Source organism: Aspergillus piperis (assembly GCF_003184755.1).
Source record: "Aspergillus piperis CBS 112811 unplaced genomic scaffold BO85scaffold_2, whole genome shotgun sequence".
NCBI classification, from domain to species: Eukaryota; Fungi; Ascomycota; class Eurotiomycetes; order Eurotiales; family Aspergillaceae; genus Aspergillus; species Aspergillus piperis.
Window position 1 is genome coordinate 1,494,059 of NW_020291592.1, and position 11,978 is coordinate 1,506,036.

An 11,978-nucleotide genomic window follows, 5' to 3' on the forward strand; every position below is an offset into this window, starting at 1 on the left:
AGACGAGAGATGCGGAGGAAGTCAAAAGCAGCGACGGGAAGCGTCATCGCCAAGACCCTTAATTTAGTGTTCCTTTGGTTCTACTCCGGAGATCACCACCACTAGATACTACGGCAGATGAAGAATAGCTAAATCAATAAATGAATGATTTAAGATGGTGCACACATACATGGTATATACACGCTTTCTCTATGCAGCATACACAGCAGGAATATAGTTCAAACGCAGGTCATCCAACGAGTTAGAAACACTGTCCGAAATAAGATCAACCCTCATCTACTTGCCCGTCATCTCCGAGAATGCTCCCCATCCCCCTCCCGTTCTTGTTCGCCGCTAATCCCCCGATCCCGATATGGTTCATCATCCTCATCACTGAACAACGGTTCCTCGTCGCTCTCGCCCGCAAAAGCATTGTACAGCTCGCCACCTCGGCGACGTGAACGGTCCGCCCGTCCGTTCATCGCCTGCAGCTCATCCTCGTCTTCGATCATCTCGAAGTCATAGTCATCCCGACTGTCGTTGCGAAGGCGTTTACGGCGTTGCACATGGAAGTAGACGCCCAGACCAATGCAGAAGACAATGATGGAGCCGATCGCGGCGTAAATCCAGGCTTGCGTTCGCTTGGAGGCACCGAACGTGGGAAAGAAGGAAGGCAGGAAACTATCTGACGCAGAGGTCGGAGAAGGGCTTGCTGTTGAGCTTGCCTCAGCCGTAGGGGTCTTCTCGAGTTCTTCATCATCGATGGGATCCGTCAGACTACCTGTCGGCATCGCGGATGTTGTTGGCTTAACGTTCACCGGGCGATCAACGCCACCAGTGGGCTTGTCAGACAGCTCGGTTTTCGTGGGGACGGCGCTAATGCTCGTGGTAGCCACGTTTCCTTCTTCGTAGCTGTGGTCGTCATCATGTTCAGTAGGCATGGGGTGAAGAGGCTGCTCGGCTGCGTCAATCGCCTCGCCCCACAAGTTGAGTCGCCAGTCAATGAACTGTCCAGTATGCTCGTTGACATTGGTGTCCTTGACAATCACAGTCCATTTGCCAATTCCGGACTCGCCCCTAGATGAATATTAGCATGAAGACCGACAACCGAGTGGAAAAAATACTTACCAATGAGCAACGCTCATAAAAGTCCAGTCAACATAGCCCACCTCTTGATTATCCGGCCGCCGGGGCGTACTGAGGTGACTGACCCTGCCGTCAGGGCTCCGCAACTCCACGCTGAGATCGCCTCGGCGGGTGTGGTTAACATTCATGGTGACCGTGACATGCTCCAGCCGTTCCAGATTGGCACCCTTCAACATATCCTCCGTCACCTCATACGAACTGGCCAGGCCCTGCTCGCCCTGTGGAATCTCATGCTCAACCCGCTGCCAGGGGGAATGGAGCCAAGCTTGGGGCTTCACCAGATCCCAGGTCTTTGCCTGTTGCACAAGCGTCCAGGTATCTACCTTGCCGTATCCCCAGTCATGGCTGAACTTCTTTCCGTTCTTAGTGTCTTGCCAGCTTCCATCGTCTTCATGAACCGGCACTGCCGCCTCAATCATCAAATATTGGACATCACGCCAGGTGAGTTCCGGCCGAACACTGAGGGCCAGCGCCACAGTCCCCGCAGCGAGCGGGCCGGCCGCCGAAGTTCCACCATGAGTACTCGAGCACTTGTCTGTGCCGACGTCCGTGGTATGAATTGCATCACTCGCGCCACTGCTGTAGGCAACCACCAGTTGTGCTGAGCAGGATTCTGAGTACGGAGGATGGTTACCCTCCCGATCAATGGCACCCACCGTGATGCTGTAGATACTGTTGGTGTAACCGTCAAAGTTACAGTTGTCATCATGAATGGCACCGTTACCAGCCGCAAACACAAAAACCGAGCCTTTTCCACCCCGACCATTTTGAATACCATTGACCATGGCCCGCTTGATCAGGGTTCCCGGAGCCTCCATTGTAGCTCCATCATCGTAAGGACCCCAGGAACACGAGTAAATATCGTTCTCCTGGTAAGCGTAGTTGATAGCCGCAGCCTCATCCGTATCGTCAATGGGTGCAGAAAGAATCCGAATACCAGCAATGCGACTATCATACGCAACACCAACCCCGCACACGTCGTTCTTCGCCGCACCGATTTCACCCGCACATCTAGTACCGTGGCGGTCGTCGCTCAAGCGCGGCCTCGGCTCCGGTACTTTGTCGTTATAGTCGTAAGACCCCGCCGCAAAATAGTTCGGCCTAAGATCGTTGCTGTACATGTCCAAACCATCATCGACAATAGCCGTCGTGACACCCTGCCCCGTAATACCCTCCAGCCAGATTCCCGTCACGTTAAGATCATGACCCAGCTGAACGGTATTGAACAAATGCCATTGTTCGCCGAAAATAGGGTCCGCTAGGCCCAATTCCGAGGCAATGCGTTTTTGCGCCGCAAGCGCTTGAGGATCACTCTGAGTGTTCACAGGCGATCTGGCAGTATATCCCGTCGGCGCCACTCGCTTATGAAGTTTCCTCTGGGGGGCCAGCTTCTCAGACCAAAGAATACCACTTAGACCTTCGTCTCGCCCGAACAAGGAGGGAAGGACAGCGGCGTCGTCTCCGGAGCGACGGCGTAACCTCCGACGATCGCGCAATTGATCCAGCAGCGCATGGACATCGTCACTGTTCTCACGGGGTATCGAAAAGGTATGATGTGAAGGTAATTCTCCGACGGGGCCTTCGTGGCGAGCACCTAAACGTTGAGCGACGTCGGCCGGCGAGGCGGATTCGTCAAGGTGTAGAGCGAAGTAATCATGTGTCTCGTAGGAACGATGAGGATGGAGAGAAGCGGAGGCAGCAGCGCAAAGGCCCAGAGCCGCAGCGACACCACCTGTAAGACGCATCGTTTGGGGGGGAGAGGTTGGGTGAACTCTCACTCTCAGGACGATGTGATCAGGCCAAGTAGGAGGCTTGCCATGGACCAACACGTACTGGGTATGAGGCGGGACCCGGGGTACAGGCAGACGCAAGGAAAGTCGGCCAGGTATGTGTCGGTCTGTAGGAGCGCCACCCAGATGGAAAAACGATACCGAGGATCAAAAGCAATAATAGAGACCGAAAGTGGCAAGAATGGCAAGATGATACGAGAAATAATGGAATTTTGAATGAAAGCGAGGGAGAGAGTTGACGAGTTGGCCCGAATGAATAGAGAGAGCAGCTAGACTAATACGCGGCCCTGGGGCGGCAGACCAAACTCCCGACTCCAACTTGCCTTTCGCCGATCCACTTTTTTGCCCTTTCCTCTCCCAAAAGGGATCACCGCCTCAGATGGTCTGCCACTAACTCTATTGAGTCTAGCAGATCTTGGCTGCCCCTTTTGGCCCCGTTAGATCGGAGATCATGTTATTCCAGTCCCGGTCACATTGCATAGTTACTGTATGTAGTATGTATGGACTATGGAGATGCAGGTGGTGGGACGCCTATTAATGCATGAGGACAATCATTTATCTCAAGATTATTGCATCGTGGTGGTACTAGTGCTTTATATAGGTATAATTGATAGACCTTATGAGGTCAACCCCCGCATTAGTGGTTAGTCGGTCTTGAATGAAAACCGTCCCAAACTTAAGTTTCGATTATATACTTTAAACTGAACCTAAAGTTGAACCATGTCTGATTCCCAGCGAGAATCTACACAACATCGCCCTCAATAGTGATAGTATACTCAATATTCCAACCAAAGTAACATATAATTGGGGTATGAAAAGCTTTTCCTGAGAATGCTAAACATTTCATGTTCAGGAACAGCAGAAGTGACATTAGGGTTCGTATCGCTTTAGTGTGTAAACTTCAATCAAACAATAATCAATAACTGACACTTAATTACACTATGTCCAAGCTTTTACCCACTTATACCACAGACTATATGCACAAACCAAATTCATTACCAATACTTCGCTTCTTACAGGTGAAGCGAAAAAAGACACAAAAGGAGAAAGAGCACCAGGCAGCTCCACGCCACAGCACTCAAGATCATTCCCTGTCTTCGGACCTGTCGCAAAACATCGGTATATCGCATCGTTTCAAACGCCACCAGCCGGTACTGCGTCGCCCACCCAAGCTGCGGGGCATGAAGACTCAGAAACTCTTCAATATGCTTACGGATATGGTAAGACATCTTGAACACGCCTTGTCGTAGTTCCTTGTAGTTTTGCAACGCCAATTCATTTATGATGTGGACATCCGGCTGGCGATACTTGGTGTACTGCTCAAGGTAGTCTTCCACAATCGCTTGCGGGGTGTCGGGTAGCTCTTTTTGTTGCATCGCATAACTCAAGGAGAGGTTGTCCTTCCAGGAAGGGAAATTCCTTCGTTGGTCGAGGAAGTCCTCGAACAGGATTCGGACATCCTCGAAGCCGGTGTTCATGCCTTGACCGTAGAAGGGGACCATAGCATGCGCAGCATCACCAATAAGGACACATGAGTCCTGGTAGTGATACGGTGAGCATCGGATGTCGATCATGGGGTGATGAAGGTTGGACTTGAATTGTTTCTGGAGATTGTCGGTGGGGATGAGGTCTGGTGTGATACCAGGAAAGTTCTTCTCGAAGAACTCTGCAATCCTCCCAGAGGACTTCAGTTCCAGAAACACTTTCTCCGGAGCGAACAGATTGCAAGTCAATGTTCCTTCCTAGGGAGGGTCAGTATAACATAACATTGCTTGATGATAGAACTTGTGGAGCATGCATACCTTATCCGGACAGGCAAACAGCATAAAGTCACGCTGGGGCCACATGTGCAGACAGTCCATTGGAAGAGCATGCCCCGCAGGGATGGTAAGCTCACACCAGAAGATGTCTTCCCACTTCTGGTTAATGTTGATTTTGGCATAGCGGGACAGAAAGAAGCGGGTTGTAGAGTGAGCACCATCAGCACCAATCAGTAGGTCAAACTTGGTTTCATGGCTGGGCTCCAGGGGGCGAGATATGTCTTGGAAAGTGGCACACTTCTGCTTCATGTCCAAGCCATTGAGCCTGTGCTTGTAGAATATGCGAACATTTGGGAAGGCAGACAGCTCCTCAAGCAGGTTTTGGTTAATCTCAGAGCGGCTAATAGCATAAAGAGCCTACATAAAGATGAGCATTTGTCAGACTGGTTGTCTAAAAGGAATAGAGAAAGGAAAGGAGTAACTGAAGAGGGTTCTGACATACCTGTCCATGAACATCATAGGCAATTCTCCTGGTAGTTAGTCGCGTCTTGGACTTGCTGTGTACCATTCGACCATAGACGGGAACAGTTGTCGATAGAATCCTCTCTGCCAGACCCCTGCATTGGCTATGCCGTAAAGCCTTGATGCCTCGTTCGGACAGCGTTAGACTGATACTCTTGGCAGAGAAGGAAGTTGCTGTCTGGACTTGACTGTACTCTACATGTACAACCATCCGTTAGAAGAGAATGTCACTGGGAAGTGCATCAGAGGCGCAGAATGTAAGGCAGACGCACCGTCCCTCATCTCATAAATTTCCACTTGAAAGCCTCGCTGAGCCGCATATAATCCCGCCAACGCCCCAACCGGGCCACCCCCGACAATAACAACCTTGTATGAAGACATAGTATTCTAAGTACAATAAGGCCTTTCTCACAGAAGAGTAGACGAATAGATTGGGGAGACGCCCTGATAATACTAGCATTCTGAAAAAGGGCATCGTGGTACCCTTTTATATCCAAAAGGTGCAACCAATTCTCCAACGTAGACCGCCTCTTACCAGATTCGGAGTTATAACGCAGTCCTGGCATGATACATTTACCGGTGGATCCTGATTGAGCGAAAGTATATGACACTATTCCGATGAGTCCCTTCGGAAGTTAACTGTCCATAGAGCAATGTTGATCGATTGGCCACTCCAGCATGGAACCGCTGACTTCATTGGCCTGATCTGGAGCCGTAGGAATCTGCTACTGGCATCCTTCAGGATGGAAAAGAAAGGCCAGAATTGGGGGCCCTCCAAAATAGAGCCTAGTGGATACTTGCAAGCTTTGTCTTGGGGCCAAATGCCTTTGGGAGCTGGACAGGGTCAGACTATTAGACGATGTATACGTTGCGTGGCTGATCGGAGACCCAGGATATTGACATTTATGCAGAAACCAAACTTAGTACCTGTGCACCTACTTAAGATCACATACTTCGAGAAGAAAAGTATAACAGTTTCCATGAATGTAGTACAAGTATGGAAATTCCCTCGAAGTCCCGGACTTCAAGGATGTGTGAGTTCTCACATGCATGAAGCGGTATATTTATCGAGGGTCTGTATGCCGGTTGAATGCGGGTTCTCGACTTGCAGTCCAGGCAGCAAAGGACGTCTAATAATAAGCATTTCCAATATAATATCTCTTGGCAATTCATCGGAAAGACCACTGGGAAGTGAACGAGACGTTACGGTCTGTTGGACGGTATACTCAACGAGATCGTTATCGTCTTTCGGCGATCCAGACATCACCCAATTGGCTACACTTGGATATTGTAGGATGGGTTGGCAGTGCATGTCTGACGTGAGGCGGAGATGTGCCCAAAGAAAGCAAAAAGAGCAATAAGCAGAAATATACTCAGTCAGGGTTCTACAGTAATTCTCTGCAATGGCCACCACTAGATGAAGGATCGCCGGCGCAATCCCGCTTCCATAAGCATCTCCTACGCATCTCCGTCGGCATTTTCTGGCTAGAGACAGTCTTGCCCGTCTGGACCGGGCTAATATCATGACGTGACCGCTAAAAAAGCGCATTAAACCGCCTCGTTCCTGCTGTAAGAGGCCAGAACTACAACAGTCGTTTCATCCTATAGTTTGCTGGAGATAAGGGATCCGGAATCTGGTGGCTCCGAAGTGTTAGGGCTTATAGGATTTAGGATCGTCATGATAGGTTACAGAAGATTCTACTCCTCCTTTTTGCTGCCCACCTTCCCGCCGGACCGCAGTCCCACAAAACTGACAAAACAGACTACGATCATGGCTGCGAACATGAGCCAATAGGCCGCTTCGTAGCCTTTCAACAAACTGCCGTCCGAGTGTGCCGTAACAGATCCAGCAATAACAGCGCTAACGGCTAGTCCGACGGAGTTACCAATCTGTGAGACGGCATTAAACACGGCCCCAGCCAGCCCTTGATTCTCTCCCGGATAAGCTTGCGAGATTATAAGGTTTGAGACGGTAAAAAGAACTATTTCCCGATTAGTGAATCAGAGTGGTTCGCTTCATTCAGCCGTCATGTTCATTCTGAACTTACCATCTGGATGAAGTGGGCTCAGAAGCATCCCCACGAACGGCCCCCGCCAGTATCCCCAGCTCGGTTTGACCAATGCCATCAACAGAGCAGAGATAGTGCTGATGCAGGCAGATACAAAGACTAATGTTCGTACCTCAACTTTATCCACCACGTAGCCCGTGACAATATTCGTGAGCGCCCCGACGATCACCAAGGGTAGAAACATCACGGCCGAGATGAGAGCAGAATGATGCTGGATGTTTTGGAAACTGCCCATACTCGTCAGCCACCTGCCATAGCCTCCTTGTAGAATAGAATGTTAACTTACTAGAGCGACGAAAAGTATTGGAAGGCATTGAAAACAGCCCAGGTAAAGAACACGATGATGCATGTCGAGGTAAATGTGGTGTTACGCCATATACTGTTGGGAATGAGGGCGGGCTGACCCTTTCGTTGTCGCCAATTCATCCAGGCAATGAATGCAGGAATGAGCACCAGTGAAACAACAAGGAGGGCAATGACGTATCCTGTGCGAATGTTTCGATAACTTCCGGAGAGTTCACTGCAGGACACATTACTTTAGCAAGACAGAGTCGAACGCGGGAGAGTGAGGGAACACCTACGCCATCACGAAACACAGCAATGCCAGCGAGACACTAATGATGACTGCCCCAATCCAGTCAATCTTTGCCATGCGCCGATGCCACGGTTCTCCGTGGGGTTTGTTAACGGCGGGCAGCGCCCAGGTAGCCGTGGCCGATAGGACAGCATTGATGATAGCACTGATATAATATCCATAGCGCCATCCGATCGTGTCAACGAACACACCACCAAGGATGAGCCCCAATGAATAGCCTAAAGGCTGCCCCATTCCCATTGATGCAAATCCAATGTTTCGCCTTATTCCCGAGGGGCAACTGCGCGTCATTAGGCTAACTGCAGAGGGCAAGCACATTGCGATGCAAAGACCCAGAAGAGTCCGAAACGCGATGAGCTGATTCCCCGTTTGTGCAAAGCCGCAGGCCAGCGTGAATATTGCATACAGAATACTCCCAGTTATCCATATTATTTTGTCACCCACTGCATCCGCAATGGAGCCGAAGAGCAGCAGAGTGCAACCCGCTGCGAGCGCGTAGACTGATGCGGGCCATAGTAGGATATCTTCGTCTAGATGAAGGTCGATCGCCATTTGTGGGAGGGCCACGGTCAGGATGCCTGATCCCATAGTATTGAGGAAGCTGACGCCCGTGAGACTGACAATAGTGAGATTCGCGCGTGTAGTGCTGAAGGGCTTGGATGAAACGGCTGTTTGTGCGAGGACTGCTTCATCGTCGGGTGTGCTTTCGGACGATGTCGTATCGACATCACCTGGCTTGTATCTGTTCTTTTCTCCTTCTGGCTGCATTGTGTGTTCCTTCCCAGATGTATTCAGTCTTGGAATTGTCTGGAGATTGCCAGATAGAGCAGCTGTCATCCAGCGACCGCCACCAGAGATAACAGTTCAAAACTTGTTCAAAACTGTTTTAATGAGATCAATGATGGGCTAGGCTGTTCGGAGCTTAGTCTGAATTTGAGACAGTCACTATTGCAGTGATATTCAGCTATTAATTGACAAGTAAGCATAACAAGTTGAGCTCTACAAGCGTGCTGACATATTGTCCTTTTGATTCTTTTGTAATCAGGTCGGGTTCTTTTCCGCTTTGGATGAGTGTACATGAATCCTTCCATAGACGAAGGATCCACCAGCTGGCGTTTCTGCTAGGGGTTGCTATAATATGCAGTAGTATAACAAGGCTGACTTTTAGGGTTATCGCTGATAAGCAATTTTGGACTCCACCGCGGGACTCTTTCCGTGGTTAGATAACACTATTGCTAGTAGAACTGTCCCTGCCCAAGGCTCGATTAGTTAACTAATTTATCAGCGCGTATGACAAACTGAACCAACAGAGCGCGGAACAGAACTACAGAGGCTCAATAGAGATTAATCTGTCCAGCTCCTCCGCCGGAGAAGCTCTCTGTTTTCTCGAACATTTCTCGCCCGTCTTTTCATTACACTATAGGCATTGATGCTCCCGCGTGCTGACGTGGCCATTCAAGAAATGAGAGAGAGCGTTTCCGTTAATAGCGATTGCCTCAACTAGCACTTACTCCCCGGGACAATGCATATGATCACCCGTGCATATATATCTTCGAAAGAGCCATCATACATGGAAAGAACTCGGTCCTCCGTGTTCTTCCTCTTCGACCACTTTGTTCTTTCGTTGCATCTACACACCAAGGAGGATCACAGGGAGAAACTATAAGTCAAGTACAACGAGCAGATGAGCGACTAAATTCATTCGTCGTAGGGGTAACCCATCATCCAATTATTGATATGCAACGAATCTTAGGCTTTTAATAGAGTATATTTTATAGGTAGTCCACCCTAGCTGCACGATAGGAACATGTCCTTACTGTAGGTACACGGAAGCCTGGACGATGCATGGGTGGAATAGTAGCATGAAGCGTCTCGGCAAGACTGTGGGAAGTCCCGCGCGAACAAGATTATACATGTGATGTATCCGATAATGACCGTCTTGGGAATTTCCATTACTTTCTTGTATTCACTAAAGGCAAGATCTGCTTTTGCTTTCCACTCTAATCACTTCTGGCTTGAGATGGCTCCCACACCGCTCCATTACCCCAATCCATATGCTTCCTCTTCGCCTAGTGTGTTGTTCTGCTCATGCACCACACTCATGTGACATATGAACACCTCTTTAATTATATAACTTCCTTGCTATGCGAAACCTATTTCAGGTTTCTCACTATGAAGCTCCCTTACTATTTATATATTTACTTTGCTATTCTTGGCCCCTTAAAGCTCCAGTCTACGGGTTTTATGTTTTCAATAGGATTCACGGTAGACCTAAATGTTCAAACACTGGCCTAGAGCTATCCAAACCCATTCCCTTTCTAAGAGCTCCGACATATATCTTCTAACAGCCTTCCTCAACCCGAACCATCTATCTAAATGGTTAATATACTCACTGATCCATGAAGCGAAAAAAGCAAGCAGACCATTTTGTATCTAGCCATCAAATCTGACGACGAGACTAGTTTATAAAGATGCCACCTGTACCTCGGAGGGTTTTGCCTCTATTCGCAGACGAAACCGCCTTTATGGGATTGTGCATATGGCCAGTCATTCTTTTATGGTCTGATCAAGTCACCATATCGTGTCAATAAGGCTGTATCGGAGCGTGCGACCTAATAGCAAAACACACCCGATCTCTGGCGAGGAACCTTGAAACATACCACAGGGCAGGAGGGGGGCGGGAAAGAGTCGAACATATGCTTTTGAAGATTCCAGTGCCCTAAGGACAAAGACCTTCTCAACGGTTCCTCTTCGCTATATGCTAACTTCTACCCCCTGCACAAGTTGCTAACACCTGCCCTCAATGTAGTGGATCGAAACCCCAAGATGGTCAGACAAATAACTTTTTGAGCAGCACAATGCCTGAATATTCAGGTTCAAACTTTCGGTCGCATGATTATCTCAGTGTGTTACCTGGTCGCGAAAAGAATGTATTTGTGCTAATCTGACTCCTTATCCAGGGAGTACTGCATGCCTGATTGCTTCATGTTACAGCTTAAGACTATGTATGTGCCACCTACCCGCGTTTCGCAGTCCACAATGATCGGAGATTCTCTTCTGTTCTCATCAGCCGCTTCGGCATCTATAAAGGGACTTGCTACTTGCCAAACATAGAGTTCGATATATTAGTCCTATATCGCCTTGTTGTCGACAAGAAAATCAGCTCGTTTCCATTCTGGTGATCTATGCCTCTTACTCGGTTCAACACTGGCAAACATCGAAAAAAAATTACCCGTGTCACTGCAGACTAGTATATACTTAATCCTTAGTACGAGGGCTCTTACAAGGCGTGCTGATGATGTATGAGGTTGGAGTGCCAGAGCGTTCTGGATTACCCCATTCGGTAAAACCGATATACTGGGTCATGTGACAGAGCAAGCCATGAACAACACAAGGGAGACAACACTGGCATAACAACCTGAGAGTTCAGACAGCCAGAGAATTGAACTACACCTGTTAGTCACACATGTAGCCATTGAGGTTCAAGTATTAGTGCCGCTCGAGCGTTGGATTTGGGCAATGAGCTCAGCCATCCAATGGTGGTGGTTCCAGTAAGGTGTTTCTTGCCAAGCGCGTGCAACACCCGCACAGCCATGATATGATGCAAGTGTCTAGGCTGCACAATATACTTCCCTCCTCCATTCCTTGCTTAACTCTCACCACGATGTTGGGTGACAAGTAGGTGTGACAGAGGAGATCCATTGTCAATAATTTTCTTCACGGCTGGCTAGACTGACAACACTGTCCAACATGTACACGAGGCATTTTGAGGTGGCAGACGGGGCGACGTTGACGGCAGTAATTTGACCACACACCTGCCCAACGAAAACTCACAAATATCCTCACAATGACGATCCATAAGACAATAATAGAAAAAGATATAGCGGGAAGAAAAACGGCCGAGTCAGTGTGTACCTGGCAGAGCTCATGGGTGGACGCCCCCGCAGAGAAGATGAAACAGGCGAGTTAGAGAGAAGAGAAGAAGAGAGAGGGCTGGGCTTTTTACCAGCCACCGGTTTAGATTGACATCTCCCCTCCGATCGATCAAATCCCCATCCCCATCGTATATTAGCATTACGCCTTTCGTTGGGCATTGCCCTCTGCCCCGTGCTCCATT

General features: G+C 49.0%; 3 protein-coding genes across 3 annotated transcripts; all 3 read right to left on the reverse strand.

Moving 5' to 3' along the window:
* Positions 1–130: 130 nt before the first annotated feature.
* kexB (kexin kexB) lies at positions 131–3,199 on the reverse strand. The gene is made up of 2 exons (XM_025664852.1): positions 1,108–3,199; positions 131–1,056 (listed from the first exon to the last, which is right to left on the reverse strand). The coding sequence occupies exons 1-2, from the start codon at positions 2,868–2,870 to the stop codon at positions 288–290; spliced, it is 2,532 nt and encodes an 843-aa protein (XP_025519894.1). The 5' UTR covers positions 2,871–3,199; the 3' UTR covers positions 131–287.
* Positions 3,200–3,928: 729 nt separating this feature from the next.
* On the reverse strand, positions 3,929–5,578 carry BO85DRAFT_501564 (kynurenine 3-monooxygenase; the record flags this gene model as incomplete). Its single annotated transcript, XM_025664174.1, has 4 exons — positions 3,929–4,657; positions 4,718–5,092; positions 5,178–5,392; positions 5,470–5,578. The coding sequence occupies 4 exons, from the start codon at positions 5,576–5,578 to the stop codon at positions 3,929–3,931; spliced, it is 1,428 nt and encodes a 475-aa protein (XP_025519895.1).
* A 1,317-nt stretch (positions 5,579–6,895) lies between these two features.
* Positions 6,896–8,629, reverse strand: BO85DRAFT_501565 (MFS transporter; the record flags this gene model as incomplete). The annotated part of the gene is made up of 4 exons (XM_025664175.1): positions 6,896–7,179; positions 7,246–7,493; positions 7,553–7,786; positions 7,848–8,629. 4 exons carry the CDS (start codon positions 8,627–8,629, stop codon positions 6,896–6,898), a joined length of 1,548 nt encoding a protein of 515 aa, XP_025519896.1.
* Between the last annotated feature and the right edge of the window lie 3,349 nt (positions 8,630–11,978).

Bases quoted from the DNA above. Each gene is read 5' to 3' on its own strand.
- kexB (XM_025664852.1), bottom strand. From the start codon at position 2,870: ATGCGTCTTACAGGTGGTGTCGCTGCGGCTCTGGGCCTTTGCGCTGCT. The intron at 1,057-1,107 runs GTAAGTATTTTT...ATATTCATCTAG, and splicing joins TTTATGAGCGTTGCTCATTG to GGGCGAGTCCGGAATTGGCA.